The 19,629-nt window shown below is 31.1% G+C and overlaps 2 protein-coding genes across 2 annotated transcripts in view; both read left to right on the forward strand.

The window, feature by feature from the left end:
* The window catches only part of barr (non-SMC condensin I complex subunit H), a 101,525-nt gene that overhangs the window by 12,027 nt on the left and 69,869 nt on the right, over positions 1–19,629 (forward strand). The gene's annotated exons all lie outside the window — the stretch shown is intronic.
* LOC147809887 (uncharacterized) lies at positions 10,014–12,374 on the forward strand. The gene is made up of 2 exons (XM_087162922.1): positions 10,014–10,158; positions 12,007–12,374. The coding sequence occupies exons 1-2, from the start codon at positions 10,014–10,016 to the stop codon at positions 12,372–12,374; spliced, it is 513 nt and encodes a 170-aa protein (XP_087019048.1).

Raw genomic sequence — 19,629 nt, forward strand, 5'->3', positions numbered from 1 at the left:
GTAGTGAGTCTACCACTACAAAAATATAATTCCAATTCACTAGTATATAAGACATGTTAACTTGAATCTTCGATGGGGTGCCTCTTCATAGATGAAGGTTGACATAGTCAATTACTCACCCCCCGATTGGTGACCCGTGAATGAATACGTGCATTTTTGTTTCTGCAAGCTGTATTTGGGAAACTCTACTATTTGGTGGATTACGAAGGAATGTTGACACTTTTCAAGTTTTAAAAATTTTGGCAAGCTGTGAGTACAAATTTTTTCTCTTGTTGGACTTTTATATTTCGGATTAATGCAAAAGATGCCCGAGTCTTAGGAAACTACTGACTAACAAATTGCTCGTGCTACTGTAAAGCCGCCACCTTTTTGGAGAGCTAACGCAGAGATATGGTTCAGACAAATCGAAAGTCAGTTCACGCTTGCTTGAGTGACAACAGATTCAACGAAATTTCACCACGTAGTTTCTGCTTTTCAACCGGAGGAACTAGCGATTATCAGCGATATTATTATCAGTCCACCTGTAGATGAGCCTTTCACAGCACTGAAAATGAGATTGTGCGCTCAATATGCTGAACCTGAAGCCCAGCGTTAAAAGGATTAAATTTCGGGAATGCAACTCGGTGACCATAGTCCTTCAAGACTGCTTCTGGAAATGCGGAATAAAGCCAGTACAAGAACTAACGATGAGCTTCTTGAATCTTTAATTTTGCAGAGGTTTCCCTCTAATGTTCAGCAGATTTTGGCGATTTCCAGCAATAGGCTAGGCAAGCTGGCAGAGATGGTCGATGGTATTATGGCTACGATGGCTAGAGTGGACAGTCAGTCAGCACAGTTGCAGGTTCGACGGATCATCCGGATTTGCGGTCTATATTAACAGAGATCACAGCTCGTCTCTTACGGTTGGAAGCTCGTACAAGTGACCGGTCAAGAAGATCCAGTTCGACTAGCCGAAGCCAACAGACTTCGAATTTGCAGTATTGCTGGTATCATAAAAAATTCCAGCAACAAGCGACGTGCTCGTTCCAGTCGGAAAACTGCTGAGGCCGTCATCCAGTCAAAAGGGCGGAGGAGAAGGGATGATTCAGCGGCTTTATCTGACAGATAAGTCTTCCTCCTCACGTTATCTCATCGATACGGGAGCGGACGTCTCTGTTGTACCTCGTGCTGCCTATACATCTAGAGAACATACAGCACAGATGAAATTGTTCTAAGCAAAAGGGATGATCATTCCAACGTTTGGCCTACGCCTGTTGAAATTAGACCTGGGACTCAGAAGAGAGTTCAGCTTGTTTTTTATCATCGCTACCTTGCCTCGTTCAATTATCGGAGCTGACTTCTTACGCAATTTTGAGCTATTAGTCGCCATCAAAAATGCTGCAGTAATTGATCCTTTGACCAAGTTGCAAACAAGAGGTACCCGGTATGCTGAGATTTCCTCAATGGTAAAAGTAATTTTAGAGAGCTCTAAATTCCACCATTTGTTGACAGAGTTTCTTGCTTTGATCAGGTGAGGTGTCACGCCAATAAAGGTTATGCATCGAGTGGAACATTGGATGCAGGCAAAAATACCGCCTATTTTTTCGAAACCTCGACGTTTATCGCCAGATAAACTGAAAGCAGCAAACCAAGAGTTCGAATTTCTGGTAGCATCAGGGGTTTGCCAGCCTTCCAAAAGCTGTTGGGCAAGTCCGTAACACATGATTCTAAAAAAGAATGGCGACCATGTGGGGATTTTCGTCTTCTTAATGGTGTGACCGTGCCAGATAGGTACCCTATTCCCCACATACAAGATTGTTTTCAGGTTTTGAATGGTAAAAAGATATTTTCAACGTTGGACCTGGAAAAAGCATATTCCCAGATTCCAGTGCGCAAGGAAGACGTGCCAAAGACTGTTGTAACAAACCCATTTGGATTGTTCATGGTTTTTGTATATGCCGTTTGGATTATCAAATGCTGTCGCAACTTTCCAACGTTTCATCCATCAAGTGTTAGGTGAGTTTGACTTCTGTGTACCTTATTTTGATGGTGTGTTAGTAGCTTCGAAGAGCGAAGAAAAACGTTTAATTAATTTTTCAACGTTTTGCTGAATATGGTGTGTCAGTTCTCGACTTCGCGTGCGGGTCGTTGGGCTACCGAAGCGGGAGTGCCATCCCCTCTGCAGAGGATCAAAACTGTGATGGCATGTCTTTGGATCATCCTCAGGGATGTTTCCCAGACAGTCGCCAATAGCCCATTGTGCAGCTCTAGTGCGACGTACATGAACTACAACTACAACTGAATATGGTGTAACACTCAACGTAAGCAAATGTGTCTTGGGACAGTTTTCAGTGGAATTTCTAGGGCATTTGGTAACGGAAAAAGGCATTATTCCGCTTCCCGATAAAGTTTCTGAAATTATTAATTTTCCTCAGCCAGTTACAGTTAGAGAGCTTCTTCGATTTCTGGCGATCTTGAACTTTTATAAAAGATTTACACCGAGAGCTGATCATACTCAGGCAATTTTAAACGAATATTTAAAAAGTTCTAAGAAAAATGATAAAAGCGCGATCAAGTGGTCGGAGGAGGCAGTTGCTGCGTTTGAGAAAGACTTGGAGGAGTCAACCAAGTTGTACCATCCTGTCACGAATGCACCGTTGGCGATTGTAGTGAGCGCTTCAGAAACTGCTATGGATGCTGCTTTGCACAACGGGTTGGAGAGAGAGTGGCAACCACTTGGTTGTTATTCAAAGAAGCTCGCACCATCTCTGAAAAAGTGCACTGCTTACGACAGAGAGCTCTTGGATGCGTACATGGCAGTCAAATACTTTCGGCATATAGTAGAGGGACGGCCGTTTACTATCTACCACTGGCGTCGGAACCATAGGGGTCCGGACACCCCCCCCCCCCCAATAATCCAATAATTGGGAAGCCAGGGTCCATTATTTTGAGAAAATATTTCTGTTTTGTTTCCGTAACTTGAATTTTTTTTCTCTCTTTCTTATTTTTACATAGTGCAACTTATTATATAATTAAAAGAAAATTAGTCAAAAGCAAAATACACACATAAAAATGCACTATATAAAAAAAAATACAGGTGTTTAGAGAACTACAAGAAATGTCACTGCAACCCTTTCCTTCAATAAGCAATAAAACACTCTTCCCACCATTCCTTTTCTTCTCACTGTTAACTGATGAAGATGATTCTCCCTCAACATAAAACACGTAGTCATTTGATACCCCAAAAATAGCCGCCTTATGGGAAAGGATATGGGAAAATGGTCTTAGCATTTTAAAATTATCTTTATCGTATTTATGGCCCTGGGCTCTTTTGTCCTCTTTTTTAAAAATGTCAAATATCAACAGACCCTTACCTATTCATAAATTGTCTCAAACAGGCAATTATCTAGAATTTCTAGGGGGGATTTCTTTTAGGTAAGGGAAAATTCTTGTAGATATTTTCTGTTTTTTTTTTTTTTTTTTCCTTGGTGGTTTTGTCAAGAAACTTTCTCTGACATACAATCATTCTAAATCTTGTCTTACGTATAAGCGCTCGCAGTGTTATTCCATCATTATTTAAGTATAAATAATTCTGCTTACTTTTATATTTTGTTTCATTAATTGTTTTAACTTAAATTATTAGTTGTTATTTTTTTTAAATAAAGTTTTTATAAAGTTTTTGTAATAAAGTTTATCGTTGGATAACAAGAGATCATTAAATATATTCTGGGGAGGTAAGCAAATGTTTGTATTAAATCACTTAAAACATATAATTGTATGTTTATATACAGCAAGAATTGTTTTATAGTTTGTATATTAAATTTATTTCTATCGTACATTAGTTCATGGTTTTACTGTTGACTGTGCATGAATTTATTTTGAACGCACGGAGTTACTTCTTGTTTTATATTTATAAAATTAATGCAACTTTTAAATTTTTAAAATTATAAATCAAAACTTGGAATTTTTATGACCTTCCTATAACTTTGTTTTCATTCAGAAATTTAATGTCACATTAATGTTTATAAGGAAATTTACATATAATTTAATAAAAAAAAATTTTAAATACAAATATTGATCATTTATGCCCTAATATAAATAATTAACATTAACTTGCATTTTAATTCATTAAAATAATGAAGAATTACTTTAAATGTAAAAGTTTCATAAAAAATTCATATGATTTTATTACAGTCAGTAATAAAAACTAGTAAAAATAATTTTTTTCCGAATGGGATAATTTGTTAAACTTAATTTATTGTATGAGTGTTTAATGCTTACTTCATGTAATTTTATTTATTTTGTTTTTATCAAAATAATATGGGATTTTTAAAGTAATTATTTTGTGCTAATTAGCATTTTCATAATTTGGTATTTTCAACAAATATTTTTTCTGGATTAAAAATATTAATTTTTAAAATTTTAATACTGAAACTATAAATGCTGCGATAGAGGAAGGAAAATAAGACTTCTATGTGTTGTCTTTTTTATTTCTTCGTGTACATTTATATGAAGTTTTTATGGTTACCAAAATGGATCATGCTATCCAAGAAATCCAAAATATCTCATCTTGTCTGTTTCTTTGCTTGAAAATAATAAAAAGGTAAATACATTAACTAAAATTTGCATAAAAATTATTCCCATCACAATTATTATAATTTATCATTTCTTCAAAATATGAATACTAGTTCTGTCAATCAACTGAATAATTTTATTTTCCTTTTTAAACACAACAATTTCGATTTTTAAAACTATATAAGTTGAAACGGAACAAGATGAGAAAAATAGCTAAACTTAAAACTGCTTTAATATTTTTGAATTTCTCACTTCTTTTTTTTGCAATTTAGGGTTTTATAAATATATTTATTTTAACCATGATAATCTCTACTGTAACCAATATTAAAGATAGTTTCTTTAGTATTATTTTTAATGTTGTATCTTTCATCTCAGAAATCCAGATCAATTCAAATTCATAGTAAAAAAAAATTCTTTTTTTTTTGTTAAGCAAAACGTTTTATGACTTTTTTCTTATATTTCTTTAAAAATTCGACTACAATTTATAATGTTAAAATATGTCCCAAAAATATATCTCATTCGTGATTGTTTTATCACGTAGGATTACATTACATAATATTATGCATTTATAAATTTCATGTCATTCTCATCAAAAACTTTAACAGACAAAATGTTCTTTTCAAAATAAAACTATATTTTTAAGACACTGTACATATTGGATTTAAGTAACTTTACTTCTACTTCAATGTATTACTTAAAGAAATTATGCTTATTTTTCAATTGAGACTTTTGAAGAAGGGGACATACGTGATACATAAAAATGATATGTGATACATGATTACTTCATATATTTTTAATACTTTATATGTTTCAAATTTTACATATTTTTAATTTTTTTAATTATTTAATATATAGTATTGTTATAAATAATGTATCAATCAACAGTCTCTCAGGGGCTAAATCTTTTAATTAGTTAAAAATATAAACAAAATTTTAATTTAACAGTATCTTTAAAACAATACCTAGTCGAAAAAGCATTGTTTGATATTATTACATCGCCATACTATAAGTGTGTTTTAGAGAACTTAAGAACAATTTTGAAACTATTTAATCCTTTACTGCACATTCTCCATGTCTACAAACCTACAATTTGAATTGGATTCTAATTTTAGATTTGAATTGGATATTTTTCATGAAATATGTATAGATAAACCTCTATTCGTTCCTCACAAACTTGTACATCCCGACAAAAGAAAAAAGAATTAAAATAAATAAACTATACCGAAAATACCGGTTCGGGAAAAAAAATCTAACTTTTCTAACATTACTAATTTTAGATTTGAAATCCCCTTATCCGAATTCGTTAAGATCAAGCACTCGTATAAATGCAGCAAAAAATTTGGTCCCCAGTGTTATTCTTCTATTTTAAAAAAATGCGTAGTGGAGGTGTTAAGAACCGTAATCACTTTCCTAAATACTTTGACGTGTTTAAATAAATCCTTATGTATTTAAATTTTTAAAAATATATTTATAATTTCATTCGAATGAATATTTCATTACTTTAAATTGTGGTTTAACGGGCCCATTGAGTAGGCTGTTAAATTCGTATAGTTACTTATGAGGTGTTTTTTTCTGTACCTTTTCTTCAAGTGTTTATTTTTCATCCACCGTCAAAACAACGGGGAGGGCATACCTAATTATTAATTAATATCAATTTGTATAGTTTCAGTCGTTTCGATGATACAATTCCTTTTATAATCAGAGAATAAATTTGCTGTATTTCATTCATTATATTGTAATCAGACATGGAATACAAAAACATGAGAGGTTCAAAAGTTAAAAAATAAAATTGATGAAATTTTGCTTTCAAATAAGGCTATTTTATAAAAAATGTATTAGAAAAAGAAGAAATAATCATTTAATCAAAAAATGGAAAGTAAAAATCGAAATTATCAATAAATAAAATATTCATTTGTGAAAATGCTTTTATCATGCACTATTCTGCGGTTTCTGCCTATGTAGTAAAAATGTGACTAACTAAACTCTTTTTTTTTTTTTTTTTTCTTTTTCTTTTTTAGTATGCTACTATAATTGAAGTAAATAGAATTTTTATTTAAAAAAATATTTAGCTTTTTTAGACTAAAAAGTTTAGCTCTCAAGGCAGTTTTTAGGGACAAATATATTTCTTCACCTGAAATAAATTACTAACTTACGACTCACCACAACTCAATTTTTATTGATATTAATGTAATAATTGTATTTACTGCTTATTCTTTTCATTCCCATTTTGAATCACACCATAACATTGCAAAGTTACATCAGTATTATCCGGAAAAACACTCTTGTTTAAATTTTTTTATTTATTTACCATCTGAATACCAGTTATGCGCACGGGGTAGAAAATAGAAAAGTAAATGATCAATAAATCGATATTAATCAGCATGCACAAGCCTGTACCAAAGCAATTAATAAAGTTAAAATAATTAAATTTTGTTATTTATTGGTCTTTTTAATGACTTTACGTTAGATTAAGAGAAACAAATTTTTTAAGAAGTTCAATTAACCAAAATAAAGATTAACAAAACATAGCTGCCACTGATGAGACATGCCAACTCATTATAGTCAAAATTTACCTCAGACATATTTCTTCATTAATTTTACTGTAAAAAGACCTAACTTTTGCTATTTATTTCAATTACCGTTGATTTTAACATATATATTTTCATAAAAATGTTACAAAAGCGTAACTAAAAACAAAATAAACACGACACATAGACGTGGACCTTGCGCCTAAATGCCGCTTATGTTGTTCCTTGAGTTAACCTGGTGAAACAAATCAAAAAAATATTTTATTATTAAAGAATCTGCAATAAATGACGTTTTTTAATTAAATCTAAAATTATATTTTTCAATTTTCGTAAGAAAATATTAGGAATTTCGGGTTTAAAGTCATGTTTTAACAAGCATATTTGAAAAAAAGCTTTTTGAAACAAAATTTATTTTTTTAATCTCTCGATATGAGATAACTCGTTTAACTACTATGACAAACTTCATAAATGAAAAATACTTCCGTGATGCTGTCAAAAATGTAATTGTTTCAAATAATGCATAACAAATATCTTTGAGAATATTTTACTATGAATACGAGGTAATGACTGGAGTTAGCATACTTCAGGTAGACGCGTAGATAATGGAAAAATCTGTATTCCTTCGTTTAATAACTTTAAATTGTCATCAATTTACTAAAAAATAAAGTTAACTTTTTAAAAAAAAGCATCAGTAGTATTTTTATTAATGTAGGATAGGAATTTAAAGACAAACAATAATATTTTATTCTTAGGGAATGTTTCTGTCGTTTCGTCATATTATCCTCATCAGTAGTGTGCTAACATGGATCCGTCAGACCCAGATTTTTCCTTCTTTTTTTTGCGCCAGAGTTACATTAGAGCAATGATCACCTTGCTTTAGTACGCTTTGTTTTACGTTACGCTTTGTTGTACGTTACGCTTTGTCGTACGCTTTGTTTTTAGTACGCTTTGTTGTACGTTAAATTCTGCATTTCATTCGTCTGTAACTATATTAAAAATTAATACTACCTATCTTCTTCTAATATTCTAGTTTTCATTGAAGAAACTAGATTTTGATAAAGTTAGGTGTGTGTTTTATACCATTGTAATCTCGTCATTCATCACACGAGGACACGGTTTCTTCTTTCAACATCCTTTTTTACCATTATCGTCTTTCAATTTTTTGAACTTACTGACTAGAGTCTTTGATCTTGAACTCCCTTTAAATTGTTGCTCTTGAACTTTCTTTATCATCGCAATAGCACGAATATTTATTGAAGAAAAGGCTTCTATCTGTTCTTTTCATGATCAGTTAATCTCTTTGCCTTTGGCAATTTTCACAAAGAGCACCAAAACTTCGAACAAATACAATAAAAATGCATAACAAAAATACCCGGCAAATTTGCAAATACAAGTGTTTTCACGATCTTCGTAGTTACCTAAATATTACTAGTGGCCTCAGTTGCCTAAATCTTACTAGTGGCCGTAGTTGCTTAAATATGAAGTTTTTACTCAGGCTAAAATACAAATTTTGAGCATAAAATTTTTGATTACAAATCTTGTATGTAATATTATTTCTTAATAATATACTTTAAGAATTAAATAAAAGGGATTTAAATGTATTTTTCGATTTTCTTAAATGTTTTTACTAGTTTGAAAGTTTCCACTCAGACGGTACTTTATGTTATATTCCATTAGACATACTACAATTGATTAGTAATTTTCTGCGCACTTAATAGTATTTTTTCATAGAATAGTTTTCAAGATGTTGCATAAAGACTACTACTTGGATAAATTTCTTGAATTCTTGTCACAAAAAAAAAAGGATTACAAATTAACACATTAGGGGAGAAAAAGAAAATCAAAACATGATCTATCATCAATTAAGAAGGTGAGATTAAAAATGTATGTTTATTTGCCGAAAAAAACATAGTGCAATTGAAAGACACTTCAAACTAAATTCGGCAATCAAACTGGTTTTATAGTTTTAATTCCGTTTATCTTAATAGTGATTCTTACTACCTTCTTATCGTTTTTCCCTGCTTTTAAATGGTAGTTTGCGATTTCTAATTTGTATATTTTTTAAAACTTAATTCTTAAAGATGATTCTAAAATTATATATGAGGACGTAGATTATGGAACACTCTGCATCATGGAATCAAGATGTTTCAGTTTTCATAATTATATATTGAATGTTAATAAAAGATATTGATTTGATTCTGAAATATAATTTTCTTCTGTTTTATATCATGTTTTTGTCATACATTACGATATATATATATATATATATATATATATATATATATATATATATATATATATATATATATATATATATATATATATATATATATATATATATATATATATATATATATATATATATATATATATATACATATATATATGCGCTAAAACTTAAAATAACAGTTCTAAGTATGGTCCCCCCCAATAAATTTTATCTGACGACGCCAATGCTATCTACACCGACCACAAGCCGCTTAGATTTGCCTTTAAACAAAAGGAAGATAAGTGTTCGCCAAGATATTGCGTCATTTGGATTTTAGGCCAATTCACTACGGATATCCAGCACGTAAAGGGAATAGATAACGTTGCTGCGGAGCTGCAGATGCGCTGTCCATAGTAAACATCGCTACCATAGAAACACCTTCCCACGTCAATTATCAAGAAATGGCCAACAACCAAAGAGGTGACCAGGAACTGGCCGAAATTTTAGCTCAAACCGGTTACTCATTTTTGGTACTTCAACATTTCTTAATAGGTGATCCTGGTGTGGAGCTGTTTTGTGATGCATATACTAACTGGATTTGAAAATTCGCGTCCGAAGTGGACAAAAAAAATATTTTTTCCAAACTGCATTCTATTTCACAGGTATTAAAGCTTCTTTAAGGTTGGTGGAGGAGCGATATGTTAGGCCTGGTATAAAGAAAGATGTTAGGACGTGGGCTCAGCAATGCTTGGCAACGTTCTAAGGTGACACGTCACACGCAGAGCAAGCTTGGTACGTTTGTTCCACCTAATGCCAGGCTTGAACATGTGCACATCGACATCGTAGGTCCCTTGCCGCCATCAGAAGGTTTTCGCTACTGTCTTACATGTGTCGACGGTTTTTCCAAGAGGCCAGAAGCTTACTCGCTAGCAGATATATCAGCCAAATCTGTTGCTTCAACTTTCTACCCCGGATGGTTGTTGTTAATTTACGTCGCACTAGAGCTGCACAATGGGCTATTGGCGACGGTCTGGGAAACGTCCCGGAGGATGATCCGAAGACATGCCATCACAATTTTGATCCTCTGCGGAGGGGATGGCACCCCCGCTTCGGGAGCCCGAAGACCTGCGCGCGAAGTCGAGCACTTTACGGTAGCACAGTTTAACGAGGACCAATACCGCACGCCCTCGGTCCCTGCGCAGACTGATCCAAGTGGTCACCCACCCGCACACTGACCGTAGTCAGTGATGCTTGACTTCTGTGATCTGCTGGGAACCGTGTCTTAACGATCAGTCCACTGCGGGACCTACACCGGATGGATTGCTAGGTTTGGAATACCCCTACCAATCACAACAGACCAGGGAAAACAGTTCGAAGCCTCACTGTTTGATGCCCTGACTAAGTTTCTGGGTTCGGCCATCACCTCCTCCATTAAAAAGCCTCCACACGGTCTTTTACAAGTAGTCCACGCAGACTATTTAAAAAGTGAACCTTTTGTAAAAGTAATTGAGAGAAATTCATCATATATATTTGAGAATTGAATCTGTAGTGGTTGACAAGTGAATAAGGCAAACCAATAATATTCATAAATAAAACAAATTTTTAGTCATATATTTGCTACCACTCTCTTATTTTAACTAGATTTTGTATTAAATAACTCGTTTGGAAAGCAGGGTTTGTTGATTTAAATCAGCTTGATTTTAATCACGATTTAAATCAAATGATTTTTTTTCAAAAAATCATTGATTTAAATGAATTAATTTTTTTTTATGTATACATTGATTTAAAAAGTTAAAAAACAGTGTTTTAAATTATTGATACTTTTATTATTTCTTTTCTTAGTTTTAAAAATTTATTTTAAATAAATTGCTGCATTAATTAATTTAAGCTAACTAAATTACTTTCTTTCTTGGTATGTGTTAAATTCATTTGTCACACATTTGAAATTACATCTATAAAAGTCTTGACTCTTGAGATTGAAAGTACAGATTAAAGTAAACATTTAAGTACTTTTTTCTCATAATATGTTTACAGTATCTTTGACATTATCAGATTTTCTATAAAGAAATTTTGTGAAAAAAAAATTTCAATGAGTACATAGATTTTTAAATAAATTTTTTTTTAGCTTAACTTAAATGTTTTGATATAGGATTAAAAACAAATATTTTAATATAAAAATATATAGATTAAATATTTATTTATTTTTTGATTAATGACTACATTTATAAACACAATCTGCTACATTTATTTAGTCGTTTTAAAAATCAGGAGAGAAAGAAAAAAAAAGAAATCACAATTTTAAATTAAAATTATGATTTGGTAATTGAAACTTTGTTTTAATAAGTTGAAGTATTCCTAAAATACTCTATTTCATCTAGTCTTTAAATTTCAATCATGCATTTGTTTCAAAATAGTTGCTATGCATTCAAAGCTATAGTTTTTTAGTGTGGTGTAGTTTTAAGTAGTTAAGAGCTTCTAAAATATTCCTTTAATATAATTTTATTATTAATTTAATTTTAATTAAACATTTATAGAGTTTTTTTTAGTCATAAATCAAAGTTCTTACAGTGTATTTGAATAAAAATCAAAAAAATCTGATTTAAATCGAAAAAATCCGATTTAAATAAAAAAAAATCACGAGCCTTGTCGGAAAGTGGATATCATTCATAGTGGTCTGATCGGACTACCCATAAAAAACCGTGTGGAGGCTTTCAGTTATAGGAGGCGTTGGTTCGGCCCGTCATCGAACAAGCCCTTACCATCCCGCAGGAAATGGTCAAGTGGGAAAATTTCACAGACAGCTGAAGAGAGCGATTAGAGCCTACATTACAAGTCAGTGGACCAGAGTTTTACCTACCATTCTATTAGGCTTTAGGGTCACGTGGAAGGAGGACTTGCAAGCAAAGAGAGCAGAAATGGTTCATGGAATTCCGATACAACTGCCAGGAGAATTTTTATGTTCGTCTACTGGTACAGCGAATCCCGCAAACTTTGTTGGAAAGCTCAAAGAGACCATGCAGGAGTTGCTGCCAGTGAGGTCGAGACATAAAACAGTTGTTGTAAGTAAAGACCTTTCATCGTGAAGTCATGATTCTCTGAGGTCCGATGTCCTAAAAAAAAGCCTGCAGCCACCATATGAAGGTCCATTTCAAGCAGGGCTCGAAAAACCTCAGAAATTTTACCCGTCCCCGAGGACGGCTTGTCCAACAATGTACCCGTCCTCCTTTGGAACTAACCCGTCACTTCTAAATAAATAAAAATATAATTTTCTCTTATTTATTACAAACATTTATATAAATTGCACAATGAATTAGTAGTTACTAGGAATACAAATACTAGGATTGCATTATACAGTAACAAAAGGAATACTAGGTTACTAATAGGAAACCAGTATTTCTTTTATAAAATAATTTATTTCTTTTATGAAATAATTTAAATGTCAAATGTCAAGTTATCTGGAATGTCAATTTATCCGAGAGTACTGCGCTTTTTAAATGAATCAAATATGACGTTTGCCAGTTCCACAATCAAGCTAATGATTTACAGAGGTTTTGCACAAAAATTAGAAAGGGGTTTTCCATTTAGGTAGATGTTCATAATTGCGTTTTACGCTTCTTGTTTAAGACCAGTACGTATTGATTTTTTTTTTTTTTTTTTGTAAGTTCATTGCTGAAAAGTCCCTTTCAACCGCTGCAGTACGAGAGAGAGAAAACATCAATTCTACCAATCGCAGTATGTTGCTGTGTTTCTAGATTAGAGGGTCATTTTAGAAGTGAGGCGCTAGACTCTTGTAAGATAACAAAAATTGAAAATGTATCACCAACATAAACGGGAAAATGGCCGTCCGCGCGGACGTCAGATTCGAGAAATTCGTTGTCCGCGGCGAATTTTTGACCGCCGAGGACGGGCGGACGGGTGGTTTTTCGAGCCCTGATTTCAAGTGCTAAGTAGAGGGGAGAAGGTTTTTTAAGAGACTTCATGGCCGAGAGAGTACGGTAAACGTGGATCCTCTTAAGCTTGCATATGTATCCCGAGAAGAAGGAAATATTTCCTAAGAGCAAATCAACAGCTATAAACGAATCAACAGAGGATGAATCTACTATCCCGGAGCCTGGTAACATGCCAATGGATGGTGTTTTCAATAGAAATGTAAACAATAACAATCTCGAGCTTGGGACCTACTCTAGTTCCGGTTAAAAAGTTTGCAGCTGCTTACTACATGTTATTCTGATAGGCGATGTTTTCAAAAGGATAATTTCTGAGCTCAAATCTGCCGTATTTCATAAGATATTAATGTTATTATGTAATTCTGGGGAGTTTGGAGTATAAATTTGTTTTAGTTATTTTGTTATTTATTATTAAAAAAGGTGACATGGTTGCTAGATTTTGAATAACTCGCTTTTTTGGCAGTCTTGATTTGGCCTCTTTCCATTTGTTTATTACTGTTTGTTCGTGTTGCAAGCTGTGCACCATCTTACGTTAGTGTTAACACTTTTAGTATTGTAAACAATATTGTTAGCATTGTAAACATAAGTAATAAGTAATCAAATACATTGTTTGCAAGAATCTCAAAACACAATGATGCCAAATGGCTTTAAAATACAACTGAAACAGTAACCCGGAAATTTAGGCAGTCCCGAGCTTGCAGTGCTCCCTAGTGTAGAAAACACCATCCATAGAGGTTAAGACCCGATCAGGCCGTCGAGTTAAGTTTCATGAGAAGTATCAGCTAGGAGCTGATGCTTCTCATGAAACCTAATTTTTTAATCTCATGAAACTTATTTTTTTAAAGAAAGATATCATTTTTGAAGTGGTAATTAATGAGCATAAAAAATAGGGGAGTGTGGTAATGAATAGGGCACTAATATATGAAAAAGTATTAACATGAAATGACTTTAAATGCTAACAATAAATAGAGTGACTTGATCTGCCAAACACATTAACTGCAAGGTGATCAAATGTGAAAAATTTGTTAGTGATTTTTTTTTTTTTTCTTTTTCTTTCTGCAGAATAAATATTAGTACCTAAAAATTATCTGTTATTTAATCACAATTTGAAAGCCTTTAGTAGACTAACTTTAAATGTGTGTCACTGTTTGAATTTAAATGAACTTCAGAATACATATTCAAAAAATATACGTTCGGTTGAATAGACCACCTTGAAAGATTCTTTTTCCAATTTTGCTTGCTCGCTTTTTCTTTTTATTCCAATTTAGAATTCTCTCTCTTTTTTTTTTATACATAAAAACAGAGAGATGATTATCAAAGCATGTATTAAACTATTATATGTTAATAGTTTCATACATGTCTGAAACTATTATATAGCTATTAAAAATTTTAGATTAAATGGCAGTTCAAAAGGCCTAGTTAATAGTCATTTCTAAAGAAAAATTTTGCAAATATATTCAAAATATTAGTTTATTAGAAACTGATTATAATTTGATTACTTGAAATTTATTTAAATTGAGTTTTTGCTTCAGGTGGACTGTGTTTTTAAGTCAAAGACAGACCAAGGATATCAATTTTAACAGATCTAAACAGTTTACAGAAAGGTTAAGAAAATAAATAAAAATACTTAAAACATACACAATTAAACCTATGCATCAAAGACAGAAAGTTCTTACATATCTTTTAAATGCTCATTTTTTAAAAATCAATTTGTTAACGCACTTTATCTGTGAACTACGAAAAAATTTTCTGTTAAAATTTCCAAATCACTGAAAATTGTTATTTCACAAGAATAACCACTATCATTAGAAAACAAAATAGAAATTTCCTGCAGCCTAAATCTACAATAACAAAATCCATGAAATAGAGATTCTGATTATAATGACAATTTAAACATTACTATTACAAAGACAATGACTAATTAGTCAAATAAAATGAAGAAAAAATTAATTAAGGTCAGAGACAAAAAAAATTGTACTTTCTTTAGGCAGATGGAAGAAAACAAGTCTATCTTCATTAATTATGTAAACAAACTACATATTTCATAAAATTTAGAGCTGTATTTAAATAAACATGAAACTTAAGGGAAAATATTGAAATAAAATTAGTAAACAAAATATTTTACTTACATAATATTATAATTATTACACAGTATAATATACTACATTTTATTATAATTTGCAAGTTTCACATCACTTTTACTCATATTTAGTTTATCTTTTAGTGTATTTTGAACATCAAATAATAATTAACATGTCTTTTTCATCATTTCGTTTTAAAAAAAATTTCAAGATAAATAAAATCAGACTTTTAAGTATAAATTACACTTACATCCTTAAGAGTATAGTTATAAATTATTTTAAAAAGTATTTTTTAGCATAAATTAATGTTTTCTGGGGGAGGTGATTTAATTTTTTTAAAAAAAAATTGAGTTATTTAATTTATGCTAAGCCTGAACACAACATTAAACATTTTTAAATAAAAATTATCAATGTAAAAAAAATAATCATTAAATTGTCAATCAATTAAACTCTTAAAGAGCTTTATGAAGTACGTATCAGTTTTACTATAGTTCAAAATTATTAAAAAATATTGGCAAGTTTTTAAAAGGTACAGAAAATACAGCTGATGAAACATTTAATACATTGAGTGTTTCACAACAAAAATTAAATAAACAAAATTCTGTAAAACTTCAGAATTCAATAAATGTGTTTTCACTTTTTAATCAAGATCATCAAACTAATAAGCATTGTCAAACTAATTCAAACCAAGATAATCAAACGAATAAGCATTTTTATTATTATTGGTCAAAAGTTTTGTATTAACCCTGGAAATAGATTTAGTGAACTTTTATCTATCATCCAAGCTCTTCCTTAAATATGGGTTCTATAGATAATTCATAAAACCCTAAATATGACAATTTTTAAAAAAAATGCATTGTAAAATTCTGTTCGTATAATGCCATTTGATGCACATCAAATTAAAAAAAAATTATCTTTAGACTGTATAATTTGCTTTAGAAAAAATGATGAAAATTGATTCATTTTAAAAGATTTATTTTCTTTTTTAAAAGTGGTGTTGCAATTCATAAGTAAATTCAGTTTTCCTATTGATTGAAATAAAAAAATTAACAAAAAACAAACAATTGAACTTAATGTTATTTTATTGCTGACTTTATCACTTTGGAGAATTGCCTTAAATTTCCTCCTAGTATATTTTCCAAAGCATAAAATTTTTCTTTTATTTAGCTTTTTTAACACATAGAAGAGTATTATTTGATGCTTTAGAAATACCAAAAATTTTTTAATTTTCTGTTTCCTTGTTATCTCATAAAATTATGCAGTTTTAAAGCCTGGAAGCTTAACACATAAAAATTTTTATTTAAATAAGTGTTTCAATTTGTTAATTGCAAAGTCTCAAACTATGCAAATGTATTTGAAAAAGTAAAACTAATGATATTTAGGAGAGTTTTAATAATTCATTTCTGTACAAAAATAAAACAATTATACGAAAAATGGAGAAAAAAATTCATGATTAATAGTTTGTGGTCAGAAAGAGTTATCGACAATACCAACCTTCATCTATCAAAAGGTACCCAGAGATTGAATCAAGTTAGCATGTCTTATATAGTACTAGTGAATTGATGTTTAATAATCGTTGATGTGAGAGCTGTATTAAGTTCACTGAGTTTTGAGAGTTTGCAGCGACAGTCGTACTAAGTTCACGGCTGTGTGTCCGGACTCTCCTGAGTTGCTATCAGCCGTCGAGTGAGTGCAGGATCCTGTTGTGTGTAAATGTGACTGAGAAGCAACAGCACAAAGAGGACACAATAAAATTCGATGAACGTATACAACTAATTGCCGTCTTTGCAAAAGACGGTGAGAGCTGTATTGAGTTCAGTGGGTTGGGAGCTGCACCAGGTTAATTGAGCTTTGCAGTGACAGCTGTATTAAGCTCACTGTTGAGTGTGTGGTCTCTCCAGTGTTGCTATGGGCAGTATAGTGTGTGCAGGATCCTATTGTGTGTAAATGAGACGTAGAAGCAACAGTGCGAGGAGGACACAATGAAGCAGTCACAAATAGCAAGTCAACTGTTCAATGTGAACCATCCATTAAAGTGGACATTAAATTTCAATTATCACGTCCGATGGTCATCAATGTGGGATAATGCCAACCTTCATCTGTCAAAAGGTAACTTAAGATTGAATCAACTTAGCATATCTTATATACTACTGGATTGATATTTAATAATCGTAGTGGCAGTTGCGCCACACGTTCAAAGGAATAAAATTTTTAGAAACTGGGTTTTTTCCGAAAAAGCATTGAAAAATTACATTGTTAATTGAAAAAAAATTGATAGGGACTTTATGGAAAAAGACTCAAAAGTTCATAGAAACATTACTGTAGCAGATCCTGATAATGTCCACTGCAATTGCCAAGGTGCCACTAATCAGTACTTGCAACAAATTAAAAAAAAAAATAAAAAAAAATTCATGCCAAGAGAAGTCCATAAATTTTACCCTTCAAGCCAGCAACTTCTCTGAGTTTTGTAAGTTTCTAAGGTTGCTGCCAATTTATTATTGAAACTACACCCATTTTCGTACAGAATCTGCTAGAAAAATATTCCAAAGTTCAAATTAGCATTCAAAGTTCAAATCAGAAAACAATCAATTAAAAACAAGTGACAACTAAAAAACAGTAAAAACAATAAAAGTTGACAGTAAAAACAAGTGACATTTAAAAGCATCAATCAGAGTTTTCAAGAGTAATGAGAAAGGGCAGGGTGCTTATTCACAGAATAAGGCACATTGAGCTTTGAAAGTGCACTCACTTACCAACGCAAAACGCGTAATAACTGAGTTTGATCCTCAATTTTTAAAATACCCTCTAATACTACTTTATGTGTATATTTCACAAAATTATTCTCACCCATTATCAAAATAACAGAAAAATCCAAAGCTTTTGAAAAATAATTAAAGGCAAACTAAAAGAAAATCTTTGTGTTAAAATTTCCTTTACAAAAAAAAAAGTAAACTGAAAACAAAAGAGTTGATAAACTTTAAAGCTTTTTTTTTCTTATTATTTTAAACTGAAATTTACATTTAAAAGTGCATATTTAAATAAAATTACCATAATTTAAAAAAATAATGGTAAAATTTAAAATTACTAGAAAAACCCATTACACTCCCTTTCCTCTCTCCCCCTTCAAAAAAAAAAAAAAAAAAAGATATTAATATCTTTAGGGTCGAATATCTTGTGAATTTTAACTATGTATATAAGAAAAATCTTAATGAAATGAAATTAAAAATAAAATAACTATGAATAACTAAATAAATCAGAAATGTACTTTTCATTAAAACAGGAGGTTAAGGAAATAACCTTTTCTTGAAAAAATAAAATAAAAAGGCAGTGTTTTCAAGGCACGGCAGTTTATTTTCAGAAAAAGAGAGCACTTATAGGGATCAAAAGACAGGCAAATCTGGGGGTTCATTTAAAACACTTAGAACACAGCATCAATGACATACAAAAGGTGGGTAAATGCTCAGTGACATTTTTTGATTAGACACTCCTAGAAATAGGAATGTAATTAGTAAAGGAAACAAAAATAAAATCTAAATGAAATTTAAAAAAAAAAAAAAATTCAATAGAAAATAGATTCATAAAAATAAAAATCAATTTTTCATGTAAATATGAGCAGAAATTATTGTAACCATAAGTATTTCCAAAATAATATCTTAATTTTGTTTCAAATGTAAAGAAAATTTAATTTTATAGAATATATTTATTTTCATATTTTAACTTCCTAGAGTTTCCTTTATTAATTTTGTTTAGAAACCTTACTAATTTCTTAACAAAGTCTTAAATAATAACAAATTTAATGTTTTATTGACATTCAATTTTGTCAATTGGATCAGCCTTTATTGGCTAGATGCCTGGAGTAGATCTTCATTTGGCTCTCCAAGAACCTTCTGCATGCCCTTAAGGAACTTTTTGACGTTTTGTATGGTGTTCTAAATTATGTTTTTCACAATTTACTCTCTTTGTTAATTCCAAAGAAGCTTCATAACCATATCTGTAGGCTAGAGTGAGATTTATCATGTCACTTTTAATTAAATATGTTGCCAATGTTTGAATTGTATCACTGTTTAAATGCACTTTATATTTTTCTAAAGAACAATCAGATATCTGCTGCCAAGTGTAAATTTTCTCATTACATAATTCTTCTAATATGCACCTTTTTTTCAAAGAAGCAATAATAAGATCTTTACAATAAGGGTATTGATTAAATTTTGATAAAACCTTTTTAGTTAGAGATGTCTTTAAATCATCTTCATTTACTTTTGCACTACTGCACCGCTCATTTATGTACAAAAATAGAGTACAATTTTTAC

This window comes from Parasteatoda tepidariorum, chromosome 5 (assembly GCF_982258835.1).
Source record: "Parasteatoda tepidariorum strain Cologne lab strain chromosome 5, Ptep-v5.0, whole genome shotgun sequence".
Taxonomy (NCBI): Eukaryota; Metazoa; Arthropoda; class Arachnida; order Araneae; family Theridiidae; genus Parasteatoda; species Parasteatoda tepidariorum.